Source organism: Lissotriton helveticus, chromosome 1_1 (genome assembly GCF_964261635.1).
Source record: "Lissotriton helveticus chromosome 1_1, aLisHel1.1, whole genome shotgun sequence".
NCBI lineage: Eukaryota > Metazoa > Chordata > Amphibia > Caudata > Salamandridae > Lissotriton > Lissotriton helveticus.
The window spans coordinates 891,291,577-891,317,377 of NC_136057.1; the positions used below are offsets into that span (position 1 = coordinate 891,291,577).

Below are 25,801 nucleotides of genomic sequence, written 5' to 3' on the forward strand. Positions count from 1 at the left end.
GATCTTGCTCGCTGTCCTCACGGTCAGAGCTCGCCCCTTCTGGTAGAGGCGCGTCTCCTTCAGCAGGGCCAGTGTTCTCTTGTCGCTGGGGGAACACCTTGCTCTGTATGGTGTTGATCTGTGCTCCCAGAAGATCTTCACTTGCTCTGGTTCCATTGAGGATTTCCTCCAGTGAATGGAGAATCCCAGGTCTATCAGTGTACTTGTCACGCGCTGTGCATGTTCCTTGCACGTCCTTGCTCCGTAGGTGCGCTGCCACTGCTGCGAGGCACTTGAAGACCCTTGTTGCGGATTTTAGTCCGAGGGCTAGGGCTGTGAACTGGTAGTGTTCAATGTTGTTGGTAAATCTTAGATGTGTGTGCTGCCTGTTCATTGGGATGTGCAGGTAGGCATCTTTGAGGTCTATGGTGGCCATGAAGTCTCCGCCCCTTATCGGAGGAATGACCTCTTGTAGGGACGTCATTTTGAATTTTTGTGTCTTTATGTACTTGTTTAGGAACCTTAGGTCCAGGATGGGTCTGTGTTTCGTCCACCTATGGTACCAGGAAGTAGGTTGAGTACACTCCCTTGTTCCTTTCTCTGTATGGTACTGGTTCGATGGCCTCCTTTTGGAGGAGTTCCTTCGCTTCCTTTTGAAGTAGCTCTAGCTCCTTTCCTGACTGCGCCTTCCTTTTTGGTTTCTTGTTTGGCGGTGTCTTTTCCAGTTCTATGCAGTATCCGAGCTGTATGATGTGGAGTATCCATTTGTCTGTGGTTATCTTCTTCCACTCCCGGAAGAAATGACTTAGCCTGCCTCCTACTGGAGTTACATGTTCGTTGATCTTTGGTCGGTGTAACCCTCTGTCGGACTTGTTGTGCTCCACCCTTGGAGGTGTTGCGTGGGTGGGCACTTTGAGGTGGATTATTGAGCCCCTCTTCTAGTTTGTCCACGTCCATTCGCCCTCCCACAAAAGGACTGGCCTCTTGGCTGGTATTGCCAGGTTTGTCTTTGCTGTCCCTGTTGTGTTTGGCTGCCGTCCTGGTGGGACTGCTGGAATGGCTGGTGTGACGTTCCGGACTGGTTTCCCCCCTCTTCCGTTCGGTCTCCGTGTTGGGGTACCCCTTTCTCATCCCCCTGAATTGGAAGGCCCCCATGGACCTTGCAGTTTCGTTTTCTTTCTTGAGCTGGGTGAGCTTTTCATCCACCGGCGCCCCAAACTCTCCCCATTGAACGGGGTGCTTAGAATGTACTGCTGTACCTCTGGCTTGAAGCCTGAGATCCTGAGCCAGGCCTGCCTTCTCTCCGTGATTCCCAACATCATCAGTCTGCTGGACGTATCAGCCCCATCCAAGGCTGTTTTGAGGCATGAATTTGACACATTCTTCCCCTCCTCTACAAGGTGTGAGGCTCTTTGTTGGTACTCACCTGGGAGGTGCTTGATCAGCTGTTCGATCTTGTCCAGAATTTGGTACTGGTGCCTGTTCAGCAGGGCGTTTGAGTTTGCCATGCGCCAGTGCATCACTGCATTTCTTTCCATCTTTCTCACAGTTAGGTCCATCCTCCTGCTTTCTTTGTCTGGTGGTCCGCTGTGACTGATTCCCGGATGTAGGGAGGATCCTTAGAGGAGTGTTTATATTTCTTCTCCGTCCTAGGTGTGGCGGACCTGCATGTTGCTGGTTCCTTGAACGCCTCTTTCCCTTGGGCCATGACACTCAAGCATGGGGAGGTACTGGCTCCTCGTTTGGGTGGGGAGCAGGGTCTCCAAGAGGATGTCTGCCTTTGGTTTTTCCTCATCTAGCTTGACTCCAAATGCCGTTGCCGCGTTCTTGATGACCATATTATAGACCCCAATGTCATCTGGCGGCGAAGGCCTCGAAGGGTACGTGTCCACGGGCTCTCGGTGTCGAGGTCCTGCCACTCCAGGTCCTGTGTCCCCGAGGGTGCAGAGTAGAGGATCGTCCGCTGCTAGTCGCCTTCCACCTCGTAGTAGAGGACTTCTTCCTCTAGATGGTCCAGGGTCTCTGGACTTTTTCGGCAGCCCTTCGGCGTCGAAGTCCTCCTCCTCTTCTATTTCAACGATCACCGCTTTTGGCTTCGACGGAATCGCGAACCTCTTCATCTTTTCGTCGAACTCCTTCTTTCTTTGCAGGATGTTATACATTTCGGCCTCGAGCCGTCTCTTCTTTCTCTCCAGTTCGGCGGCCTGTTCGGCCGATCTCTTCGACGTACTCGTCGACATCGAAATGACCTTCAGCTCCTTTGTCGACGCCGAAGCGACCATCGGGTCTTTCTCCTTCGAAGTCGAACGTTCCTTTTCGGGGACGTGCTTAGACGACCTCAGCTTTTCGCCGATCTTTGCTGCCTGGGAGTCCTTTTCGAAGGATCCGTTGGGCTGTTTGTCCTTGGATGCAGCTGCGGCCATCGATATTTTCGGCGCAAGTGCTCCCTTCGAGGACTTACTCTGTTTTTCGAGAGTCTGACTCAGACCTTCGAGGATCTGTCAGGGGTTCAGGGGTCGTCCACTCTCCTACCTCTTTAGAAGTCTTATCTGTCTTCTCCGGCGACCTTGTCCTCCTCGTCGCTCGAGAGCCCCAAGGACCCGAAGCGACAGCGGTTGTCCCTTGCCTTGCATGTTGTAGTTGGCTCTTCTCTGTCTCTCTCTAACCCAGAGAGTCTTTGGTGTGAAGGTGGAGCAGGCGTTGCAGTCCTTGCTCTTGTGGTCAACCGGTAGGAAGAGGTTACTAACCGGGTGCTGATTCTTCTGCGCGTATTTGTGGTGGCAGTTACGGCAGAATTTAAAAAGGTGTCATCCATTTCTTGCGCTCAGAGGGCCCCCTGTGTGCGCATTCTTCGTTGGACGTCGAAGTTCTCGAAGTTCTCCTCCTTCGTCGTCCCGGCTTGATGGTGTTCCTCGTCGTCTTCTCCAATCTTTTTCGTGCAAAATTCGACTTTTCAGAATCTTCTTTCCTCCAAAACTCTGGAGCCTCTCAGCGACGATCCAGATCCAACGGCAGAAAAACGAATCTGAAGATGGCGTCCAAAGGTGGGAGCTTCCGCGGAAGCGTGCCGACGTCACAGGAAGTACACCAAAAGGTGGGACGTCGACACGAACCTGAGCTACAAAAAAAAAAAAAAAAGACTACGATTCCGGACCCAACCACTAGACCACGGAATAATGCACAGCATAGTGAATCCAGAAAGATTCACGCTGCAAAACTATTCGTTTTGCAGCGTGAATCTTTCTGGATTCACTATGCTGTGCAAAGACTTTGTAGCAGTTATGTTTGTGGCGGCTGGGTGGAAGGTGAGCGTTGGTTGTTGAATACATGTTGAAGCACCTTCTGTTCTACTTGTGCTTCCTTGTTCATTTGTATATCCACACAGTTGGCCCCCTCTTCTTGTCTGCCCTCGTCCATTCGCCCTCCCGCGAAAGGACTGGCCCGAGGCTGGTTCTGCCAGGTTTGCTTTTGCTGCCCCTGCTGGGATTGGTTGTCGCCCTGGTGCACCTACAGGAATGTCTGGTGTGACATTCCCAGCTGGTTTCCTCCCCTTCCGTTTGGTCTCTGTGTCAGGGTACCCCTTCTCATCCCTCTGAATTGTAAGGCCCCCATGGACCTTGCAATTTCATTTTCTTTCCTGAGCTGGGTGAGTTTCTCACCCACCGGTGCCCCAACCAGTGTCTCCATTGAAGGAAGTGCTTAGAATGCTGTTCTGCACTTCAGGCTTGAAGCCTGAGATACTAAGCCAGGCCTGCCTTCTTTCTGTGATTCTTATCATAAGTCTGCTGGATGTGTTAGCCCCATCCAAGGCCGGTTTCAGGCAAGCCTTTGCTATATTTTTCCCCTCTTCCACCAGGTGTGATGCCCCTTGCTGGTATTACTCTGGGAGGTGCTTGAGCAGTTGCCCCATCTGGTCCCAATGTTGGTACTGGTGTCTGTTCAGTAGGGGTTGGAGTTCGACTTGCGCCAGTGTACTGCTGCATTTCTCTCTCTCCCAGTCAGGTCCATTCTCCTACTTTCTTTGTCTGGTGGTGGGCCTGACGTTGTTGGGACATTTGCCCTCTTTCTGGCTGTTGCCGCAATAATGGAGTCCGCCGTGACGGATCCCTGGATGTAGGGAGGATCCCGAGAGGAGTGTTTGTATTTTTTCTCCGTCCTAGGTGTGACAGACCTGCAGGTCGCTGGATCTTTGAACGCCTCCCTCCCTTGGTCCATGACACTCGGAAGCATGGGGAGGAACTGACTCTTTGTTTGAGTGGGGAGCAGGGTCTCTAAAAGGAAACATGCCTTTGGTTTTACCTCCTCCAATTTGACTCCATAGGCCGCTGCCGCGTTTTTGAGGACCAGGTTATAGGCCCCAATGTCATCTGGTGGCGAAGGCCTGGAAGGATAAGTCTCCACATGCTCTTCCGGATTTTGGGAGTCGATGTCCAGGTCTTGTGTCAGAGTATGCCGAGCCGAAAGTCGTTCACTGGTCATCGTCGCCTTCTTCCTCATAGTATAGGCTCTCTCCTCGAGGTGTTCCTGGGGCTTGGGAGTTTTCGGCGGCCCTTCGGCATCCAACTCCTCTTCCTCTTCTATTTAGACGATAGTCGTCAGCGGTTTCGACAGAATCGTGAACCTTTTCATTTTCTCGTCAAACTCTTTCTTCCTTTGCAGGATGTTCTCCATTTCGGCCTCGAGCCTTCTTTTTCCCTCTCCATCTCGGTGGCATGCTCGGCGTCTAAGTAGTAGTCGACGTCGAAGCGACCTTCGGGTCCTTCTCCTTCGAAGTAGAACGGTCCTTTTCGGTGACGTGCTTCGACGACCTTGGCTTTTCGCTGGTCTTCGCCGCCTGAGAGTCCTTTTCAAAGGATCCGCTGGGCTGTCTGTCCTTGGATGCAGCTGAGGCCATCGAGGTTTTCGGTGCCAGTGCTCCCTTCGAGGACTTAGACTGTTTTTTGAGAGTCCTGATCGGGCTTTTGAGAGTCTGTTGAGGGTTTTGGGGTCGACGTCTCTCCTACCTCTTTAGATGCCTTATCAGTCTCTACGACCGTGTAGTCACCTGGTCCCTCGGCGATGTTGTCCTCTTCGTCGCTGGAGGCGCCCAGGTCCCGAATGACAGAGGTTGGCCCTTGCCTTGCGTGGTGTAGTTGGCTCTCCTCTGTCTCTCTCAAACCCGGAGAGTCTTCGGGGTGAAGGCAGAGCAGGCGTTGCAATCCTTGCTCTTGTGGTCGACCGGTAAGCAGAGGTTGCAGACCGGGTGCTGATCCTTCTGCACGTATTTGTGGTGGCAGTTACGGCAGAATTTAAAGGGTGTTTTGTCCATTCCTGCGCTCAGGGGCCCCCCTGTGTGCGCATTCTCCGTTTGACGAAGATCTAGAAGTTCTCCTCCTTCATCGTCCCGGCTTGGTGATCTTGTTCCTTGGCATCTTCACCAATGTTTTCTGTGAAGATTTCGTATTTTTCTTCTTTTTTCCAAAAACTCTGGAGCCTCTCGGTGACGATCCAGACCCAACAGCGGAAAAAAGAATCTGAAGATGGCGCCAAACGGTGGAAGCTTCCGCAGGAAGCGTGCCTACGTCACAGGAAGTACACCAAAAGGTGGGATGTCGACGCCCACCTGGGCTACGAAAAAAAAAGAAATAAATAAAAAACTATGCAGAATAATGCACAGCATAGTGAATCCAGAAAGATTCACGCTGCAAAACAACACATACCGGCATGCAGAGGTATTGCTCTTGAAAAATTGCTAGATCCAGTTGGATGCCTGGGAAAAATTCTAAGGTAAGGTATTTGCGGCTAGAATTCCCCATCAGTTATAACCATTTCTACTCACTGGTGTTTATGTCGGTGAGGAAAAGCCTCCTGCGGCAGAGGGCTTACCATGGTTGCTGCTGGTTGCATCTTTTGCCCGAAACGTCTGCCTCCGGAATTCTTCATTGTTGGTGTTAGAATAATGGTTTCTACGAAGGTGGTGTTTCAATTCACGGATCGGAGAATAATCTTTATTAGGTCGTGCTCAATCATTACTTTTTTTATTTTTTACATTTTTTTTATTAGGACCTCATAGCAAGCCAAATATTACAATTTATACAATACCAGAGATAACTGAAGTCCATGTTTATAAATGTATCCCCCCCCCCCCCCCCACCTAGGTGGATTTTAACAAAACAATACAGAAAAAAAGAGCGAGACCTTTTTGCACATCAAAATATATACAATTTGGCCCTAGATTATCCTAGAATACCACAGGGTAAAATGACTATTAATCCTCCACGCTAATTATCCATCTAGTTAACGGTTCTCAAATCTTTAACCCCCTAGGTGTGTGTGTGTGGCTCTGCGTGCGTGGCTCTGCGTGCGTGGCTCTGCGTGCGCGCCTGTGGCTCTGCGTGCGCGCGTGTGTGTGTGTGTGGCTCTGCGTGCGTGTGTGTGGCTTGCGTTTAATATGGACTTCCAATACCAGAGGATTATGGTCAGACATTACTCTCGGGAATTTTGAAATTTTGCTGCCCTACACCATACATTGAGAAACCAGGCAATAATCCAATCTTGCATGGGTTCTGTGTGGAGCGGAGAAGTATGTAAACCAAAGTGTTGTCTCCCTCTAATAGTGCCCAAATATCTGTTAACCACTTGGATGCTAAGGTACATCCACCTCTTCCCATTAAATTTCCATTGAAACCAATGGAAACTCCATGACGAGCTGGGCTCGTCATGAGCGTTGAAGGGGTTAATCCATGTAGCTCCTTTAATTGGGTTAGAGATTAATAAACTTTGGGCTTCCGCCTCAGATATGCTCTATCAGGATGGTTAGAAATAGAGCAACTCAGGTTTAAATTAAAATCCCCACATAAAAACATTGGGAGGGGTCAGCCCACCAGTTCGGTATTCAACCAGTTAAATATTGCTGGGTCGTCTAATACCGGTCCGTTGACCGAACATAATGTACACTAGTTATTATCAATTGTACATTGCAGAATTACCCATCTGCCAAATGTATCCGTAATAGATCGTGGAAAATTAGCAAGACCCTGCCGGGCGAGTGTTGCCACGCCTCTAGTTCTAACATTCTGAGTAGTCCATGAGATCAGTTGATACCCATAAAAAGGCATTACCTTACTTCTACCAGCTTCTATGTGGGTCTTGGATGCAGATGATATTTGCCTTCAAGAACCACAAGTCCTGATCGATCAGACGCCTTTTGACAGGATCATTTAACCCACAGATGTTGATAGAAGCGATTCTAAGTTTCCCCATCAAGAATGAAAAGCAAATCCAAATGCGTAAAAGCCATACCCAACACATCTAGAAAATCCCCCCCCCCCCCAAAAAAAAAAAGTTTCCCACCCCATCCCCCCCCCCCACCCCTTACTAAGGCAAAAAAGGTCCTCAGACCCTTGTGATGCCTCCTGCATTATACTGTACTCCCAAGTCACTCCCTGACCAGAAAAGAAAATCCCAAAGTGCTAGAACCCCATGAACAGTATATTCACATCCTTTGACAGAATAGCACCTTTTTCAACCACCTATAAGTTCCTTCAGATACTTCTGCGCCTGGATCTCCGAGGTGAATAGCCTAACTTTCCTCTGACACAACTTTTAAGCGAGCTGGGTTCATTAGATATACTTCACAGCCCTGTTTTTGGAAGGGGCTATCATTTGATGAAGCCTCCATCTTCTTTCTACCGTTGTGTGGCAGAAATCTGGCCGTACAAAGAAAGTTTTACCCTCGGCCGATCTTTTGGCATCTGGTTTTGCTTTTTCAAATATTGCCTGATGCAATAAAAAGTTCACAAAAAAAATTAGGATAGCTCCAGGTTTTATATTAGAACCAGAGAGAGATATATATATATATATATAGATTATATATATTTTTTTTTTTACATCAATGGAAATCTATGCAACCGCTGAAGTTCTGCTTCCCAGTTCCAGTGTGATAGTTCGGGAAAGGCGGCCTTAAATAGTTTCAGCACAAACCCACAGATATCAACCCCTTCTACATTTTCTTCTATGCCAAGCAATCGTAAATTGTTTTTTCGCTGCCTATTTTCAGATTCTTCCAATTTCCAAAGCGTATCAGCCATACTAGCATCATTTGCGTTGGTTTTTCTGCTCAGAACTCTAGCCGGTCTCTAGCCCCACCACACGTTCCTCCAAGGCAGCGGTTCGTGCGACAATTTCTGTACAAACTTTTGTTGTCTTGCGAATCGCACCCTGAATGTTTTCATCCGCAAGCTGTGCTCTTTTGTGCTCTTGGCGGGCCTCTACCTGCACCGATTTAAGTGTGGCATAAATTAATCCCATAGAGGGTCCATGATCGGTCTTACCACCAGGAGCCTTTGGGTCCTTGAACAAAGACCAATTCATGTGTTCTTCCTCAGCTCCTGTATCAAGCAAGGTGGCCGAATAGTCCCGTTGAAGATGCTCATGCTGGCTGGATTCAGAGTGAAAGCTTCTGCTCTCCAAACCATTAAAGCTCTTTCTCTTGGTGCAATTAACTACCCTCCTCAAAGTATCTGTTGTTGTGGGGGGGATGTCGCGGTCATCCCCAAAAGCATCAAGCTCGGTGTTATCAAGATCACCATCATTAATATGATCTGATTCATCAGTTGGAGAGAAAAAGTTCTCCCCGTCGGGTGTACTTGGGATTTTATCTCCTACCTTGGCTGTAACGGTTAGGTCGGTACTATAGTCATTAGGCTCTGTAAATGCAGCCAAATCCGTATTGTCCATCTGTGCTATATCCTTGAGTGCCGTCCCTTCCTGCTCCCCACATTCATTAAGCCCGGTATTGTAAGCATCCCCGACTGGGCATTGGGAGCACTGGAGGCTTCAGGCATTGTACTCTCAGGCGGTATCTTAGGTAAATCCTTTACTGTGTCTAAGTCTCCTTCGCACACTGGAGGTTTATTTACCAACTTTTCCTCAAGCAGGATTTTAGCCGGTCTGCCGCTTACCCCCTTTTTCCAGAGAACAACCCGGGCACTGTCTGTACCTTTGGTCTCGCTGCTACCTCGTCGAGACGCTGCTTGCTGCCGGGAGTACTGCGGACGCTCTCCGCCCCCTCCTGGCCAGGTGTGCGAGTAGCATCTGGCCCCTTTGGAGCAGCCGGTTGCTTGGGAGCAGGAAGAGCATGCAGAGTCTTGGTGCTGGTTGCTCCCGCCTTCACTTTCCGTGGGGCCATCCTGCACAAGCTGGTTCTCCGAAGATTCCCTGCAGGCAGAGCCTTGACAGCCTACCGGTACGTCAGTTTTTTAAGTCGCTGCACACAGTTGTCAAAAACCTCCGCTGCTCGTCGCAATAGCGCTTTGAGAAACTGCTGCTCGCTCATCCAGGCTCGGATTCAGCTTCACCACAACTTTTAGACATGGATCTTTTCGAAAAAGGCTTCGGCAAGGGTTCGCCAAGTTTTCAACGCATAGCGGTCAGGGAGTGACTCTCGCAGCGGTCACGCAGTCGCCATCTTGCCTCCTTCCTGCTCTCGTGCTCAATCATTCCTGTATTGCTTTTTTGAGAACAATTTTTTTTAGCCTACCTGCCGTGGTCTTCAGTTTGAGTAGGACCAGAAAATAGAAGGTAAAGTGCTTTTTGTTGTGCATCAGGTTACCATTCCAAGATGTATAACCATGATAAGAAGCATATGGAGATGTCATTGCATTAAGGATAAACAGAAATACCTGTGTCTTTTGCGGATGTGAAAATCTGATCTGTGACTGTTTTTACCAGTTTTACAATATTCTTTACAATTCTGATTTTCCCCCTGGAAAGGGGTCAAGTGAACCACTAAAATCTCACAAAGCCATATTAGAGAGGCTAAGGAAGTATAGAAACATTATGCTTTCCCAAATCAAATTCCTACTTCCTTTGTCTGGTGAAGCAGTGGATGATGGTAGACTATGGACTGGTCTACAACAATGAAATCTAACTAGAGGCATATTCTTTTTTCGGATGGAGCCTCAAGTGCTTGCATGTTGCAAGAACTCCATTAGCAAGGACATTAGAGGCTTTTGGTTATAGTGTTTCAAAGATAATAGAACAAGTTGTGGTGTATATTTAACTTCCTTATTTAAGAAGTTTTTGAATTTCAGTCACATCTCCTACATACCATGATTAAATGGAAGACTGAAGTTCACTTATGTTGTGGGCGGCATTCGTCTGCTAACTGATGTGAAATCTGACAAGTATCCGGCGATGTGATGACTCTAATGGTACATGATGTTCCTCTGGAATGGCCACAAGTTCCATCATGGCAGAAGCATGGGTTACTCACTGCTCAGCAGACACCCTAACTGCAGGGGCTGAATATGAAATATTTGTGACATCTGGTCTAGGAGTAATTGGCTCCTAAGCGTATGGGCCATCAATAAAAGTCTAAAACAGACTGAATTCCACAAGACTAACAGCCATCCTTATCAGACGTAACACAATTTAATGTTGAAAACATGCCTGCGGTGGACAATGGAATAATAAATGCAAACATTGCAAAAAGTGCATTGAGATGGCACCACCACAAATCAACAAGCTGAATGATTGCTGAGAAAATGTTGAAAAAAAAGGGAAAAATGAGTTAAGATAGTAAACACTGGAGAGTAAAATAAAATCCACCAAGGCACTCTGGGAGAGTGAGCAAAGATTTAATAGAGTTCACTGTTCTACCAAGAAGAGCAAGAAAACGTCAGTGTTTGGAGGTGAGGATTTAAGTAGAGGTTTCAAGTGATATACTTTTATTTTAATTTTAATTTGCACACAATTGTGAAAGTACTTACCATGTTTTCTCTGGATACCGTTGAATACTTTCGGCTTCAATGGCCCAATACTGGTCTCTCTGTAATAGAATAGAATTATGTTTAATGTCTTTGATGTTTGTTTTAAAGCATCCAGCATCATGTAACATTTTTAAAATATAAAATAAATATTACAATGGAAAAATATTAAAGTGGACGCTGGGTAAACAATGTGTTGCAAGAAGAATTCAGAAAATTACAATACGTATATAGTAGATCGGGTAATAACAGTATTTCGGGGATGCAATACGTGCCATGATGAATCAGCTGAAAAGTTACAAACTAACATCAGAATTTTCAGGAAGCAGGTCTGTAGAACAATGGGTTGGGGCACAGGAAAATGAATTGCGGGGGAGATTGAAAGACAACATTCCTGTAGATTAAAAACTTCCTAGAACAGTGGTCCTTAACCTGCAATGCCAGGTTTGGAGATTCTCGAAGGTTGTTCAGAAAATAAAATATTTCCAGATTAATAAAGTATTAAAATATAACAAAATTCTAAATGTTAAAACGAATAGTTTCTTACCTGTCGGTGTAGTTTTGCAGCTTGAAGATCTTTCTGGATTCACTATGCTGTGCATTATTCCGCGGTCTAGTGGTTGGGTCCGGAATCGTAGTCTTTTCTTTGTTTTTTTTTTTGTAGCCCAGGTGGGCGTCGACGTCCCACCTTTTGGTGTCCTTCCTGTGACATCGGCATGCTTCCTGCGGAAGCTCCCACCCTTGGGCGCCATCTTCGGATTCTTTTTTCTTTTCCCGTTTGTGTTCTGTTTCCAAATTGTATGGCAAGGTTTCGATCTTTCCTTTTACCGCTCTTTTCCTTGAAGTTCCATTAAAGTCCTTTTTTTTTTTGTTTACCACCTCTCTTCTCCAGCCTCCTCTTTCTGGCGGAGGTGGGTGGGTTCGCTAGTGAATCCAGAAAGATCTTCAAGCTGCAAAACTACACCGACAGGTAAGAAACTATTCGTTTTGCAGCGTGAATCTTTCTGGATTCACTATGCTGTGCATGGACTTTGTAGCGGTTTGTTGTTATTGTGGCGGCTGGGTGGAAGATGAGCTTGGGTTCTTGAAAATGTGCTGAAGCACTTTCTGTCCCACTTGTGCTTCCTTGTTCATTTGTATGTCCACACAGTAGTGTTTTGTAAACGTGTGCACAGAAGCCCATGTTGCCGCCAGGCATATGTCCTGAATGGGGGTGTTTGCCAAGAAGGCTATAGTAGCTCCCTTTTTTCTTGTTGAATGGGCGCGTGGACCTTCTGACAGTTCTTGGCTCGCCTGTTTGTGGCAGAATTGTATCGCTTGCGCGATCCACCGTGCAATTGTCCCTTTAGTAACAGCTTTGCCCATGAAACTTTCTGCGAATGACACAAAAAACTGGTTTGTTTTTCTGTGATCTTTAGTTCTCTCTATGTTCTGCATGACTGCACGTCTCGCGTCCAGAGTGTGCAGTGCCCTTTCAGCTTTTGTTGTTGGTTTCTGGAAGAAACTTGGTATTTGAATTGTCTGGTTGATGTGGAACTTGGACACCACTTTTGGCATAAAGTGAGGGTCCGTTCTCATCACCACCCTATCGTTGTGAATTTGTTTGTAGGGTTCCTGTAGTGTTAACGCCTGTAGCTCGCTTACTCTGCGGAGCGAGGTGATTGCCACTTGGAAAGCTGTTTTTAACGTTCGCATCTGTAGAGAGGCCTTATGCATTGGTTCGAAGGGTGCCTTCATGAGTTCTGTCAGTACTATATTGAGGTTCCATGCAGGCGCTGGTAACCTTTTAGGTGGTGCAATCCTTTTTGCACCCTCCAAGAATCTTTTCACAATCATAGAAGTGAAGAAGCTTTTGCCTGTTTCTCCTCTAGTGCAAGCGACAATGGCTGCTAGGTGTACCCTTAGCGATGAAGAGCTCAGGTTTGTCTCGAGCAGGTGCGTGAGGTACTTGAGCACTGTAGGGTCTCTTGTCATCTTGTTGTGCAGTCTCTCCTTTCTGCACCATATTGTGAACCTTTTCCATTTGGCCACGTAGCACTTACGTGTGCTTGGTCTTCTAGCCTCTCGAAAGTACCCCCAGGGTGCTCTCAGGTAATTTTAGGTGTGCGAATTCTATGTCCTCAGGAGCCAGGCTGCTAGGCTGAGACTTTCCGGCCCTGGATGCAACACCTCTCCGTTTTACATGGAGAGTAGGTCTTTCCTTCTCCCAAATCTGTGTGGTACACTGTGTCATTTCCATAATCTGAGAATACCATGTCTGCCTGGCCCACTGGGGTGCGACCAGCATCAGGGTCATGTTGCTTGTCCTGCACTTGCTGAGTACTTTGTGTATCAGGGGAATCGGCGGAAAGGCGTAGGCAAATGTCTTTGACCAGCTTATCCATAGGGCATTCCCCAGGGACCCTTCCCCTGGTTGCCTCGATGCGAAGTGTTGGCATTTTGCATTCTGGTGTGTTGCCAACAGGTCTATTGACGGGGTTCCCCACCTGTCGAACAGTTTCTTTGTTTCTTGTGCATTCAGCTCCCATTCGTGTGAGGCCGATGTCTGCCTTCTGAGCCAATCTGCTTCCACGTTGTCCTTTCCTGGTAGATGTACTGCCAGTAGATCTATTTTCAGTGGTATAGCCCATTTCCATATTTCCTGCGCTAGCTCTGACGGCGGGGCTGATTGTGTTCCTCCCTGCTTGTTTATGTAGAACATTGCTATTGTGTTGTCCGTCTGGATCAACACTGTTTGATTGTACAGCTTCTTCTGGAAAGCTTTCATCGCTAGGAGAACTGTCTTTAGTTCCAGGTAGTTGATGTGTTTGACCGCATCCGTTTGTGTCCACAGGCCCCTCACTCGGAGTTTTTCCATGCGTGCTCCCCATCCCTTTTGGGATGCGTCTGTGGTGATGGTCACTGTTGGTGTTGGTGGCGTTAGAAGTTTCCCTTTTGTTATGTTTCCTTTGTTACACCACGATATCTCCTCGTGCACTGCGTGCGTTACAACCACTAGGTCCTCCCAACACCCTGTCGCTTGTGACCATTGGTCCTGCAGCCACTCCTGGAGTGGTCTCATGTGGAGTCGTACATTCGGCACTATGTGTATGCATGAGGCCATCATGCCCATCATTTTGCTCACCGTCCTCACTGTCAGAGCTTGCCCCATCTGGTAGAGGCGCGCCTCCTTCAACAGCGCCTTCGTTCTCTTCTTGCTGGGGAACACCTTCCCCTGCACGGTGTTGCTCTGCCCCCAGAAATATTTTGACCTGTTCTGGGTTTATCGAGGATTTCTTCCAGTGAATGGAGAAACCCAGGGCCATCAGTGTGTCTGTCACTATTTGAGCGTGCTGCTTGCACGTGTTGTATGACTTTGCCTATATTAGCCAATCGTCTAGGTAAGGGTATACGTGTATCCCTTTCCTCCTTAAGTGCGCTGCGACTGCTGCTAGACACTTTGTGAATACCCTCGGTGCTGATTTTAGGCCGAAGGCCATTGCTGTGAATTGATAGTGATTTGATTTTATTGCAAATCGTAGCAGATGTTTGTGCCGTCTGTTTATTGGGATGTGAAGGTAGGCATCTTTGAGGTCTATGGTGACAATGAAGTCCCCTTTTTGAATCTGTGGAAGTACTTCTTGCAGGGATATCATTTTGAATTTTTGTGTCCTTATAAATTTGTTGAGAAACCTTAGATCCAAGATGGGTCTCATTGTTATGTCTACCTTGGGTACTAGGAAGTACGTAGCGTACACCCCCTTGGTCCTTTCCATGCGAGGTACAGGCTCGATAGCCTCTTTTAGTAGCAGTTCCTCTACCTCCCTCTGAAGCAGCTCTAGTTCCTTGTTTGCTAGTGCTCTTTTCTTTGGCTTTCTGCTTGGTGGTGTCTTTACTAACTCTATGCAGTACCTGTAATGTATTGTGTTGATGATCCATTTGTCTGTGGTAATTTTCATCCACTCCTGGAGAAAGCGGTTTAATCTTCCTCCCACAGGTGTTACGTGCTCGTGGTCTTTCGTTGCGTGACACTCCTGTTTTTTGTTTTTGTGCTCCACCCTTGGAGTCTTTGGGAGGGTGTGCACTATCAATGTAGCAGAGTCACTTGGAGGTAGTTTGCTGTCCACCTCTCCTGTTGTTTCCACGTCCACTGGCTCTCCCGCGAAAGGACTGGCCCCTATGTTGGTATTGCCAGTGCTGTTTTTGCTGGCCTTGTTGCATATGGGTGTCGCATTGGTGGGGATGTTGGAAGGACTGGTGCAACGTTCCCGGCTGGTTCCCCCCTCTCCCGTGTGGTCTCCGTGACGGGGTTCCTCTCTTTGCTCCCCTGAATTGCAAGGCCCCCATGGATTTTGCGGTGTCGTTATCTTTCTTGAGCTGTGAGAGCTTGTCGTCCACTGGTGCTCCGAACAGTGTTTCACTGTTGAACGGAGTGTTCAGGATGTTGTGTTGCACCTCTGGTTTAAAGCCTGATATTCTGAGCCTGGCTGGTCTTCTTTCTGTGATGCCCAGCATCATAAGTCTGCTGGCAGTGTCTGCATCGTCCAGTGCTGTTTTTAGGCAAGAGTTTGCCAAGTTCTTCCCCCCTCCACCAGGTGCGAAGCCCTTTGTTGGTATTCTTGAGGAAGGTGTTTCACCAACTGTCCCAGTTCTTCCATTATTTGGTAATGGTGTCTGTGGAGCAGTGCGTTGGAATTAGCCATGCGCCAGTGCATAGCAGCATTTCTTTCAATTTTCCTTCCCGTTAAGTCCGTCCTTCTGCTCTCTTTGTCTAGGGGTGGACCTTAAGTAGTTGGGACATTGGCCCTCTTCCTTGCTGTTGCAGTAATGATAGAGTCAGCAGTGACCGTCCCCTGTATGTAGGGTGGATCCTTTGAGGAATGTTTGTATTTTTTCTCCGTCCTTGGCGTGACGGGTTTACAAGTCGCAGGCTCCTTGAATGCCTCTCTTCCTTGTCCTTTGATGCTTTCAAGTATTGGCAAGTACTGGTTTCTGGTGTGCATTGGGAGTAGTGTCTCTACCAAGAAATCCCCTTTCGGCACCTCCTCCTCAAGCTGGACTCTGAACGCTGTTGCTGAGTTCTTGACGCATTCATTATAAAGGCAGATGTCGTCAGGCGGCGAGGACCTCGCTGGATATGTGTCTACTCCCTCTTCTGGACTCTTAGCTTCGATGTCTTGCCACTCAACCTCCTGTGTATCCGAGTATGTCGATTCTTGGTACGCCCTCTGGTCGTCATCTCCCTCCTCTTTGTAATAGGGGGTATCATCTTCCTGATACGACAGATCTTCCAAGCTCTCCGGTGTTGCTTCGACCTCGAAGTCTTCCTCTTCTTCCTCGACCAACTGTACTACCGGTGACTTGGGCCTAGACGGTATTGTGTAAGATTTCATCTTTTCGTCGAAATCTTTCTTTCGCTGCAGGATGTTCTCCATCTCGAGTCTCCTCTTCTTTCTTTCCATCTCCGCTGCGTGTTCGGCGTCGAGTGTTTGTGCCGCTCTCTTTGCCGTGCAAGATGGCGCCGAGACTGGTCTTGCGTCTTTCGTCATCGACTTCGAAGTTGTTTTCGGAGTCGAGCGCTCCTTTTCTTGGACGCTTTTTGGCGCCTTTGGCTGGTCGCCATCCCTCGGCGCCAGGGAGTCCTGTGAGGATCCGCTGTGCCTGGAAGTCGCTGCGGACGCCGAAGTTTTTGGCGTCTGCGCTTTCGGGGTCTTGCCCTCGTTTTTTCGAGAGTCTTGGGCAGACTGTCGTTAGTCTTTCGGGCCTTTTTGGGGCGTCGAGTCTCCTACCTTTTCAGTAGTCTTCTTTTTATCGGTCTCTGCGACCGTGTAGCCGATGTCTTCCTCGGCGGCGTAATCCTCGTCGGTCGAGAGCCCGAGGTCTCGAAGGGACGGTGGTTGGCCCTTGCCCTGCATGGTGTAGTTTGCTATTCTTTGCCTCTCTCTTACTCGAAGGGTCTTCGGCGTCAATGCTGAGCAGGCGTTGCAGTCCTTGCTTTCGTGGTCGACCGGCAGGCAGAGGTTACAGACTGGGTGTTGGTCCTTCTGCGCGTACTTGTGGTGGCAGTTGCGGCAGAATTTGAATGGTGTGTTGTCCATGTCTTGTGTTAAGGGGCCCCCTGATTGCGCATTCTCCTCTGGACGTCGAATTATGTTGAAAACTCTTCTTTCTTCGTCGTCCTTTCGATGGTCTAGTCTTCTTTTTGTCTTTTCCGAAGTTTTTCTTCCAAAATTTCCGATTTTTTTTTCTCTTCTCTCCTGATCTCTGGAGCCCTCTCGGGAACGATCCAGACCCAACGGCGGAAAAAAGAATCTGAAGATGGCGCCCAAGGGTGGGAGCTTCCGCAGGAAGCATGCCGACGTCACAGGAAGGACACTCAAAAGGTGGGATGTCAACGCCCACCTGGGCTACAAAAAAACAAAAAAAAAACAAAGAAAATACTACGATTCCGGACCCAACCACTAGACCGCGGAATAATGCACAGCATAGTGAATCCAGAAAGATTCCCGCTGCAAAACACTGTATGAACGAATTTGAAATTTCAGGTTACAGATTAAGCTGCTATCCTTAGCTTCATTCTTGAGATCACTGCAAGTACAGCAAACAAAATTTAGAATCCATGTTCGGTGGCCCCAACTGAGCACTGTGTACACCAACAAAAAGAGAGCATGCTTTAGGACCTAAAAGATAAAGTGACATGCTGGAGTCTAGCTTATTGTTGTTTTTTAGAAATAAAACCACATTTAGAAAAGCTTCAACTTTGACATTGAAATACAAATTTTGATTTTTCATTAATTTAGTTTATAAATTAGTTAATAGATTTAATAATTTGTGTGTGACATGTGTTTGTTATGTTTGTGCATGGTTTTGAATTCATACCATAGGAATTGTTTAGGCAGGGGTCTCCTGCTTCCATTACTGATTCCTTAGGGATCCAGGAAATTTGATAGGCTTGGTGATTAATACAGCGAAATAAGTGTTGATGCCAGAACATAGAATTCTTAGGGTTTCAGGTGTACTCTGTTCAATCTCAACTATTGCTTCCTACGTCAAAATTCAAAATAAGAACTTGTGTCGATTCTAGCAAAACAGAGGTTATCTTAGCATGGATCATTGGATTACTGGTTTCATCGAGCTAGGCTGTTTTCCTAGGATCCCTACATTATTGGTATTGTAATGCTCGAAAATTCAAACCCTTTGGAGAGGTACCAAGTGGTGTCATCCCCAGACATGAGCATGGAAATCTCTTGGTGGCTAAATCACAAGGATGCATGGAATGGCGGGCCTATTCTGGGAGCTTGTCAGATGTGAGAATGGAATTGGATACCAGAGGATGGGGCTGAGAGGCGCGCTGCATCCCAGTGGCAACTGGGGCTGAAAGGGGAGGGGGAGTAGATGGAGAATATATATACACAAATATATACACAATATAAATATGAATAATCTCCAATCCTGGTTCTACTATTTCAAAGAAGGCACAGACTGTGAGAAGTTGGCCTGATATATAGTGCTCACTATTCTAGTGATCACTTTGTATCATACCAAACAACCCTTATTGATGATTGGTTGTAAGTCAACCTTTTAGACCAGCTATCCTAGTAGCATGGACACGAGCAGTCTTCAGGCTAAACTCTAGAGGGCGTGTTAAGCCAGCTGTTTTACCATCACATATACCCCTTGAACACCAAGTGAAAGGACACCACACAACTTGTTATAAAAATATAGGATATTTATTAATAACAGTTCTACCCTGATCTCTTTATGAGTCAGGGAGCTAAGCACAATACAAAACTCTTACGAAAATACGTTAAGTTGCACAATTTACACAAATGCCCGAGGGGCACGAAAAACCATATACACAATAAGTGGAATGCGAAATACTAGCAGGTAAGTAACAAGATCCAGAGGCTTCAGGATCGCTAGGACTACACTACTGAACCTTCAGATTACGAGCAGGAGGTCTAGGGAGATCGTGTGCAGAGTGTGCACTCTCACGCGGGATGCGGGAAGAAGTCTATGGATGCTAGATTTCGTAAAGTTAGTGTTATCGGACGAATCCGACTAGTTAGGCTGAAAACGAAAAAGGATCTGGACACTTAGATAGTGAACCTACGTTGGAGCACCGAAATGCTCGAGTTACCTAGCCCAGGGGCTGCGGCTGCATAGGGTTCAAAAGACGTCGGGAAGCCTCGTTACAGTCTATGGAGCCTGAAAGAAGAAGTTGCTGGCAGGCGACCAGTGATGAAGTTCGATGGGACCCAAGCCTGGATCGGAGTCGAAGATGACCTGAAAGCAGAGGGGACTCAGTTCTTGATCACTAGCCAGTGATCAGATGGGCACCAGGATGGCACCGGGTGAAATCACCTCGACCAGGTGGGTGGGCGACGCTGGGCTCTGCAGTCTCTCGGACCAGGAGGCGTTGTCGGCGACCAGGATGGAGGGGCGAGCTGTCCCACGAGAGTGTCTGCTGTCGGCGCTGCTGAAACCAGGATTGGAGCAACAAGCCTTGGCAAAGTCAAGCCCACGCGGTGGACTCAAGATGGCGTCTGGAGTGGACCAGGAGGGTCCAGGGTGCTCCTCTGTTGGAGGGGAGCAAGGGCCAGTCTGGAGCAACCAGACCAGCGGTGGAAGTGTCGTGGATCGTCGTCAGGAGGGCCACAAGCCAGCAGGCCAGTAGCCGGACAACGCGGTGAGCAGCAAAGAGCAGAAGGGCCCCACGCAGATCTCGTGGAGGCTGGGGGGCTGGACTTCGGTGCTGGAGCTGCTCAGGGTTAGGGCTTCTCAAACCCTAGTGCACTTACTCTAGGGTCTCTCGGGGGTCGTGCTGGTGAAGCGTCGTGCAGGTCTTGAAGATGGCCGGTCCCACGGGTCTCGTCACACCCACGAATCTCAGCTGGGCTGGATGATGTAGGTAGAGGTCAGAGATGGCGGGAAAACCGGGTCTCGTCGAGCTGGGCAGTCTTGATCCGGAGGATGGACTTACAGCAAACCGCAAGAGCTTCGATGGTGCCTGCTGGTGCAGGGTGGCTACTCCTTAGCCACAAGGCAGAGTCTTCAGAAGAGTCAAGAGTTCCTTTCGTGGAAAGTAGTTTCAAGATTCAGAATGATCTAATTTGGGAAGGGGGCCTGCTCCTACCTTTATTCTAAGAAAAGGGCCTGGCACGCGACTAGGTCCTGCCCTATGGGTGGGACCAGGAGGGGGGTGGTTACACCCCTCTCCTTTGTCCGGTCTCTCCCCAGCTCAGGGGCTGGGGTGCCCCAGGAACTGGTTTGAGCCGGCCTATGCACAGTGAGCACCGGGGTGCCACTTTGCAGTCACCTTCCTTTCAGCCCTGCCTACCTGGGATACACAAAATCCTGTCTGGGATGGTGCTAGCACCGCCCCTTGACAGGAAACCCTTTGTCCAGGCCTCCGTTGCTGGAAGGACTCCCAGCAGCAGGAGGGCAGACTGGTGTCTCGGTGGCAGCATCCATTTTGTGGAGCTGAGGCTATGTCTGACTTTAACCGGGGTTCGCAGTTACATACATGTCGTGTCCCTCTAGAAGGGTGGAATGCTAACCCAGTCGCCAGAATTGGCGAGGGGTTAGTATTCCAATTCGTATGACACCTTACTCGACATGTTTTGATAAAGCTATACCAAAGTCAGCATTTAACCGCGAGGATTATAATGCACTTAGGAATATATGGTATAGCGTCATCATGGAACAGCTATTTGGACTTGGTTCCGCAAGCTGCAAACGGGCTCAGCTCATGCCAGAGCACCATTTCAAATAATTCCAAGCACTCTGCCTTCAGGATCGATAAGACCTGCCATAGGAGTGACTGATAGGAATATATGTGTCCATTTTAGGGTTAGATATAGGCATACTATATCTAAAGCAAAGGGTGTTTACACCACCTTGCCCCAGCTGTCGTGCAGCCAGTTGTGCCTGTTTGAGTGGCCAGCCAGGGGTGGCATAATACATGCTTCAGCCCCTGGTAGGCCCTGGGTACACCTATGCCCTGGATACCTAAGGTATGCTGTACAGGGACTGATAAGGTGGCCCAGTACCAATTGGTAAAATGCACCTAAGGTACATGGCTGTAATTTAGAGAGAGAACAGCTAGGCTGTGGGTCTGATTAGCAGGCCCACAGCCAGGGAAAGTCGTAAATCAGTGAAGCAAAAAGCAAAAATCTGTGGTGGCCATGGGATTGCAGACCCCACTCTCCTACATAAACCCCCCCCCCCCAAACTTAGGGACATTAAACTAACCTTGACCAGGTGAGTCTTCTTGCTCTAAGTGGAAGTACCTGGAGAGACCATCTGCATTACCATGGTCAGTTCCTGGGCGGTGCTCCACTGTAAAGTCCATACCCTGTAGGGAAATTGACCACCTAAGTAGTTTGGGGTTTTCACCCTTCATTTGATTTAGCCATAAGAGGGGCTTATGGTCGGTCTGAACTTTGAAGTGAGTACCAAACAAGTATGGCCTCAACTTCTTCAGGGCCCAAACCACAGCAAAGGCCTCCCTCTCAATAGCTGACCAACGTTTCTCTCTAGGGGTCAGCCTTCTGCTTATAAAAGCAATGGGCTGGTCATGACCATCAATATTCAGCTGAGATAGAACAGCTCCCACACCCAACTCAGAAGCATCTGTTTGGACAATGAATGGCTTGGAGTAGTCTGGACTCTTGAGAATAGGTGCAGTGCACATGGCCTGCTTTAGGTCATCGAATGCCTTCTGACAGCTAACTGTCCACTGAACTTTCTTTGGCATTTTCTTACTTGTCAGGTCATTAAGTGGAGTCACAATGGTTCCATAATTTCTGACAAATTTCCTGTAATAACCAGACAGGCCCAAGAAAGCTCTGACCTGTGTCTGGGTGGTTGGAGGAGCCCAGTCCTTTATGGCCTGTATCTTGCTCTCCAGAGGTTGAACTTGGCCTCCACCTACAAGGTGGCCCAAGTATACAACTTGACTCTGCCCTATCTGGCACTTAGTAGCCTTGATAGTGAGGCCTGCCTTTTGCAGGGCCTCTAAAACTTTCCTCAGGTGGATCAGGTGATCCTCCCAGGTGGAGCTAAAGACAGCAATATCATCTAGATATGCTGCACAGAAGTCATCCAACCCAGTGAGAACTTGGTTCACCAACCTTTCAAAAGTGGCAGGTGCATTTTTCAAACCAAAGGGCATCACCACAAATTGGTAATGACCTCCTGGGGTAGAAAATGCTGTCTTGGCCTTGGCATCCTCAGCTAACCTGATTTGCCAATAACCAGCTGTCAGGTCAAATGTACTCAAGAACTTGGCAGAAGCCAATCTGTCAATGAGTTCATCTGCTCTTGGTATTGGATGGGCATCTGTCTTAGTGACAGCATTGAGACCCCTGTAGTCTACGCAAAACCTCATCTCTCTCTTACCATCCTGGGTGTGAGGTTTAGGCACTAGAACTACAGGACTAGCCCAAGGGCTCTCTGAGGGTTCAATGACTCCCAATTCCAACATCTTTTGTACTTCAGTTTTATGCAGTCCCTGACGTGGTCAGATTGCCTGTAGATTTTACTCTTTATAGGCAGACTGTCTCCAGTGTCCACCTCATGTGTGCACCAGTTTGTCTGACTGGGGGTCAGAGAAAACATTTGTCTGTAGGATTGAAGGACTTGCCTACAATCCTGTTGCTGATGCTCAGAGAGGCTGTCAGAAAAGACTACACCATCTACTGACCCATCATCAGGGTTCTGAGTGAGCAGGTCTGGGAGAGGGTCACTCTCTTCCTCCTGTCCCTCATCTGTGGCCATGAGCAAGCCCATGTCCTCCCTGTCAACAAATGCTTTGAGCCTGTTCACATGAAGTACTCTGTGAGGGCTCCTGGGAGTTCCCATGTCAACCAAGTAGGTGACTTCCCCCTTTTGTTCAATGATGATGTGGGGTCCAGACCATTTGTCTTGGAGAGCTGCTGGGGCCACTGGCTCCAACACCCACACCTTCTGTCCTGCATGGTATACAGTTAGGACAGCCTTTTGGTCATGCCAAGCTTTTTGAAGTTCCTGGCTGGCCTCAAGGTTTTTAGATGCCTTCTCCATGTACTCTGTCATCCTGGAGCGGAGACCAAGTACATAGTCCACTATGTCTAGCTTAGGCTTTTTGAGAGGTAACTCCCATCCTTCCTTCACCAGACATGGGGGTCCTCTTACAGGATGCCCAAACAAAAGCTCAAAAGGGCTGTAACCAACCCCCTTCTGTGGGACCTCTCTGTAAGCAAACAGAAGGCAGGGTAAAAGGATGTCCCATCTTCGCCCAAGCTTTTCTGGTAACCCTTTTATCATCCATTTGAGGGTCTTGTTGAATCTTTCAAAAAGCCCATTGCATTGTGGGTGATAGGGTGTGGTGAATTTGTAATTGACACCACATTCCTTCCACATAGCAGTCAAGTATCCTGACATGAAGTTTGCACCTCTGTCAGAGATCACCTCCTTAGGGAACCCCACTCTGGAGAAAACTCCAACCAGGGCCCTTGCCACAACAGGAGCTGTAGTGGTTCTAAGGGGAATAGCTTCTGGATACCTGGTGGCATGATCCACTACCACCAGTATAAATCTGTGCCCAGATGCTGTTGGGGGGTCCATTGGTCCAACAATGTCAATCCCCACTCTTTCAAAGGGAACCCCCACCACAGGTAGTGGTATAAGGGGGGCCTTTGTTGTGCCACCTGATTTGCCACTGGCTTGGCAGGTGACACATGAACGACAAAAGTTCTTGGTGACCTCAGACATATGGGGCCAGTGAAAGTGTGGGGCAAGCCTGTCCCAAGTCTTATTCTGGCCTAAGTGACCTGCAAGGGGAATTTCATGGGCCAAGGTGAGAAGGAAACCTCTCAGAGACAAGGGGATGACCAGCCTCCTGGTAGCACCAGGCTTGGGGTCTCTTGCCTCAGAGTAAAGGAGTCCATCATCCCAGCACACTTTATAGGCACCTGGTGGCATTCCCTGCAGCCTCAGCAGCAGCCTGCTGTCTGAGGGGTTCAAGAGAGGAACAGTCTAACTGTGCCTGCCTCAAGTCTGCCCTGGAAGGGCCCCCTGTCCCAAGAAACTCAACCTGTTCAGGCTCAAGTTCTTCTAGGACAGTTCCTTCTGGGGTCTTGGGGTCAGTCTCCTGAGAGAGCTGATCCATCACCTGAGGCAGGGGGGAAGAGTCAACCTTACCCCTACTGCTCTTTCTCTTGGTTAGTGTCTGGTCCATTGTTCCAGGATCCAGCACTAGTTCAGCTGGGCATTTCTTGGCCTGTGACCTGGTCACAGCAAGGACATGTGCTGACAAACCTAACATTTCCACATGAGTCCTATACTCCACATCTGACCATAAGGAGGATTCCAAATCATTGCCCAAAAGACAGTCCACAGGGAGGTCTGAACTAACAACAACCCTTTTTAGGCCATTTACCCCTCCCCAGGAGAAGTTAACAAGTGCCATACTATGGGAGGTAGTGGCATTGCTAGCATTGGTCACCAGGTAGTCTGCTCCCAGTATTACCTGGTCAGGGTCCACAAAGTTAGGTGTCACCATGGTGACACTGGCACAAGTGTCCCTGTAGGCCTGAGCCATTTTTCCATTAATCAAAGGCGTCTGCCTGTACTTGCCCAGAGTACTGGGACTTAGTGTAGGGGTCATATCCATGTCCCCAGTACAAACAAAAACAGCCTGAGTAGGTGTTCTGACTAAGTCAGTGCCCGCCTCAGTTCCCAGGGTTAACCCCACTATAGCCTTAGGAGGATTACTACCACTACTAACTGTACTAGGGGGTGCAGATGCCTTAGGGGCAGTAGTGGTAGGAGTTGGGCTTTTCTTGGTGCACTCACTAAACCAGTGAGTATTACTTTTGCAGTATAGGCACCATGGTTTCTTCTGACCATTCTTCTTCTTCTGGGAATTCTGGGACCCACCCTCTTTAGGTTGTTGGGGCCCTGTTGAAGACTTCTGGTCATTTTGCTTATTTTCATTACCCTTGGGATCTGCTTTCTTCTGGCCACCACCCTGGTTCTGGTTCTGCTACTTGACCCTTGTCCTGACCCATCTGTCTGCCTTCTTTCCCAATTCTTGGGGAGAGGTCAGATCTGAATCAATAAGGTGCTGATGCAACAACTGATTCTGACAATTACTTAAGATTTGTTCTCTCATAATTAGATTATACAATCCTGTGTAATCAGTAACTTTACTTCCCAGTAACCAGCCTTCAAAAGCATTAGTGGCACAATCTACAAAGTCAGTCCAATCTTGAGACTGAGTTTTCTGGGTATCCCTGAACAGCAACCTGTACTGCTCAGTGGTTAAGCCAAACCCATCAATCAGTGTATTTTTCAAGACTTGGTAATTGTTAGCATCCTCAGCTCTAGTAGTGAGGAGCGTATCTCTACCTTTGCCTTCAAAGGAGAGCCTCAGAATAGCTGCCCACTGACTCTGGGGGATGCACTGGACAGTGCAGGCCCTCTCCAAAGCAGCCATCCATTTGTGGATGTCATCCCTTTGTTTAAAGGGAGGCACTATTTTACTCAGGTGTCTAGTATCAAAACTCCTGTCTTTATCCTTAGGGATATTGCTGCCACCAGTGGGGACTAGCCCACCTAACTGTTGCTCTCTAGCAAAGGCAAGCTTTTCTTTGGCAAGGGCAAGTTCTTCCCTCTGAATCCTCAGATTAGCCTGTTTCATCCTTGCTTCATGTTCTCTTCTCTGAGGGGAAGTCAGTCTCCTCTGGGGAGAGATCATTCTCCTCTGAGCAGAGGCATGAGAGTGCACTGATCTATTGGAGTCCCTAGAATGAGACCTATCTCTTCTAACTCCAAAGTTAGGCCTGCTTAGGGTCAGTACTGGGGGTCCCCCAGATCTTTCCCTATGTAGGTCTAAGTTGGCCCTAGTAAGTCTGCTGACTAGCTCAGGACCATTGTCTGCCTCATCCCCAGAAATAACCTCTTCATCCTCTTCCTCCTCTACTTCCTCAGTTTCAGGGAGGTCAGGATCACCCTGGGTACCTTCTAAGGGGGGCATGCTCCCATCTGTATGAGAAGCCTTTCTAGCATCATAAGTCTCTAAGAGACCTAACAGAAAAGGAGTGGTAGGG

The 25,801-nt window shown here is 48.3% G+C and overlaps 1 protein-coding gene across 2 annotated transcripts in view; it reads right to left on the reverse strand.

Moving 5' to 3' along the window:
* SCAF11 (SR-related CTD associated factor 11) overlaps positions 1-25,801 on the reverse strand; it is an 864,597-nt gene that overhangs the window by 637,479 nt on the left and 201,317 nt on the right. For both annotated transcript variants that reach the window (XR_013607094.1, XM_078675739.1), the window contains exon 6: positions 10,731-10,789. Coding sequence is in view for 1 of the 2 variants with exons in the window: in XM_078675739.1 (XP_078531865.1) it covers positions 10,731-10,789 (59 nt within the window). In the remaining variant the exon portion in view is untranslated. The remainder of the gene's footprint in view (positions 1-10,730; positions 10,790-25,801) is intronic.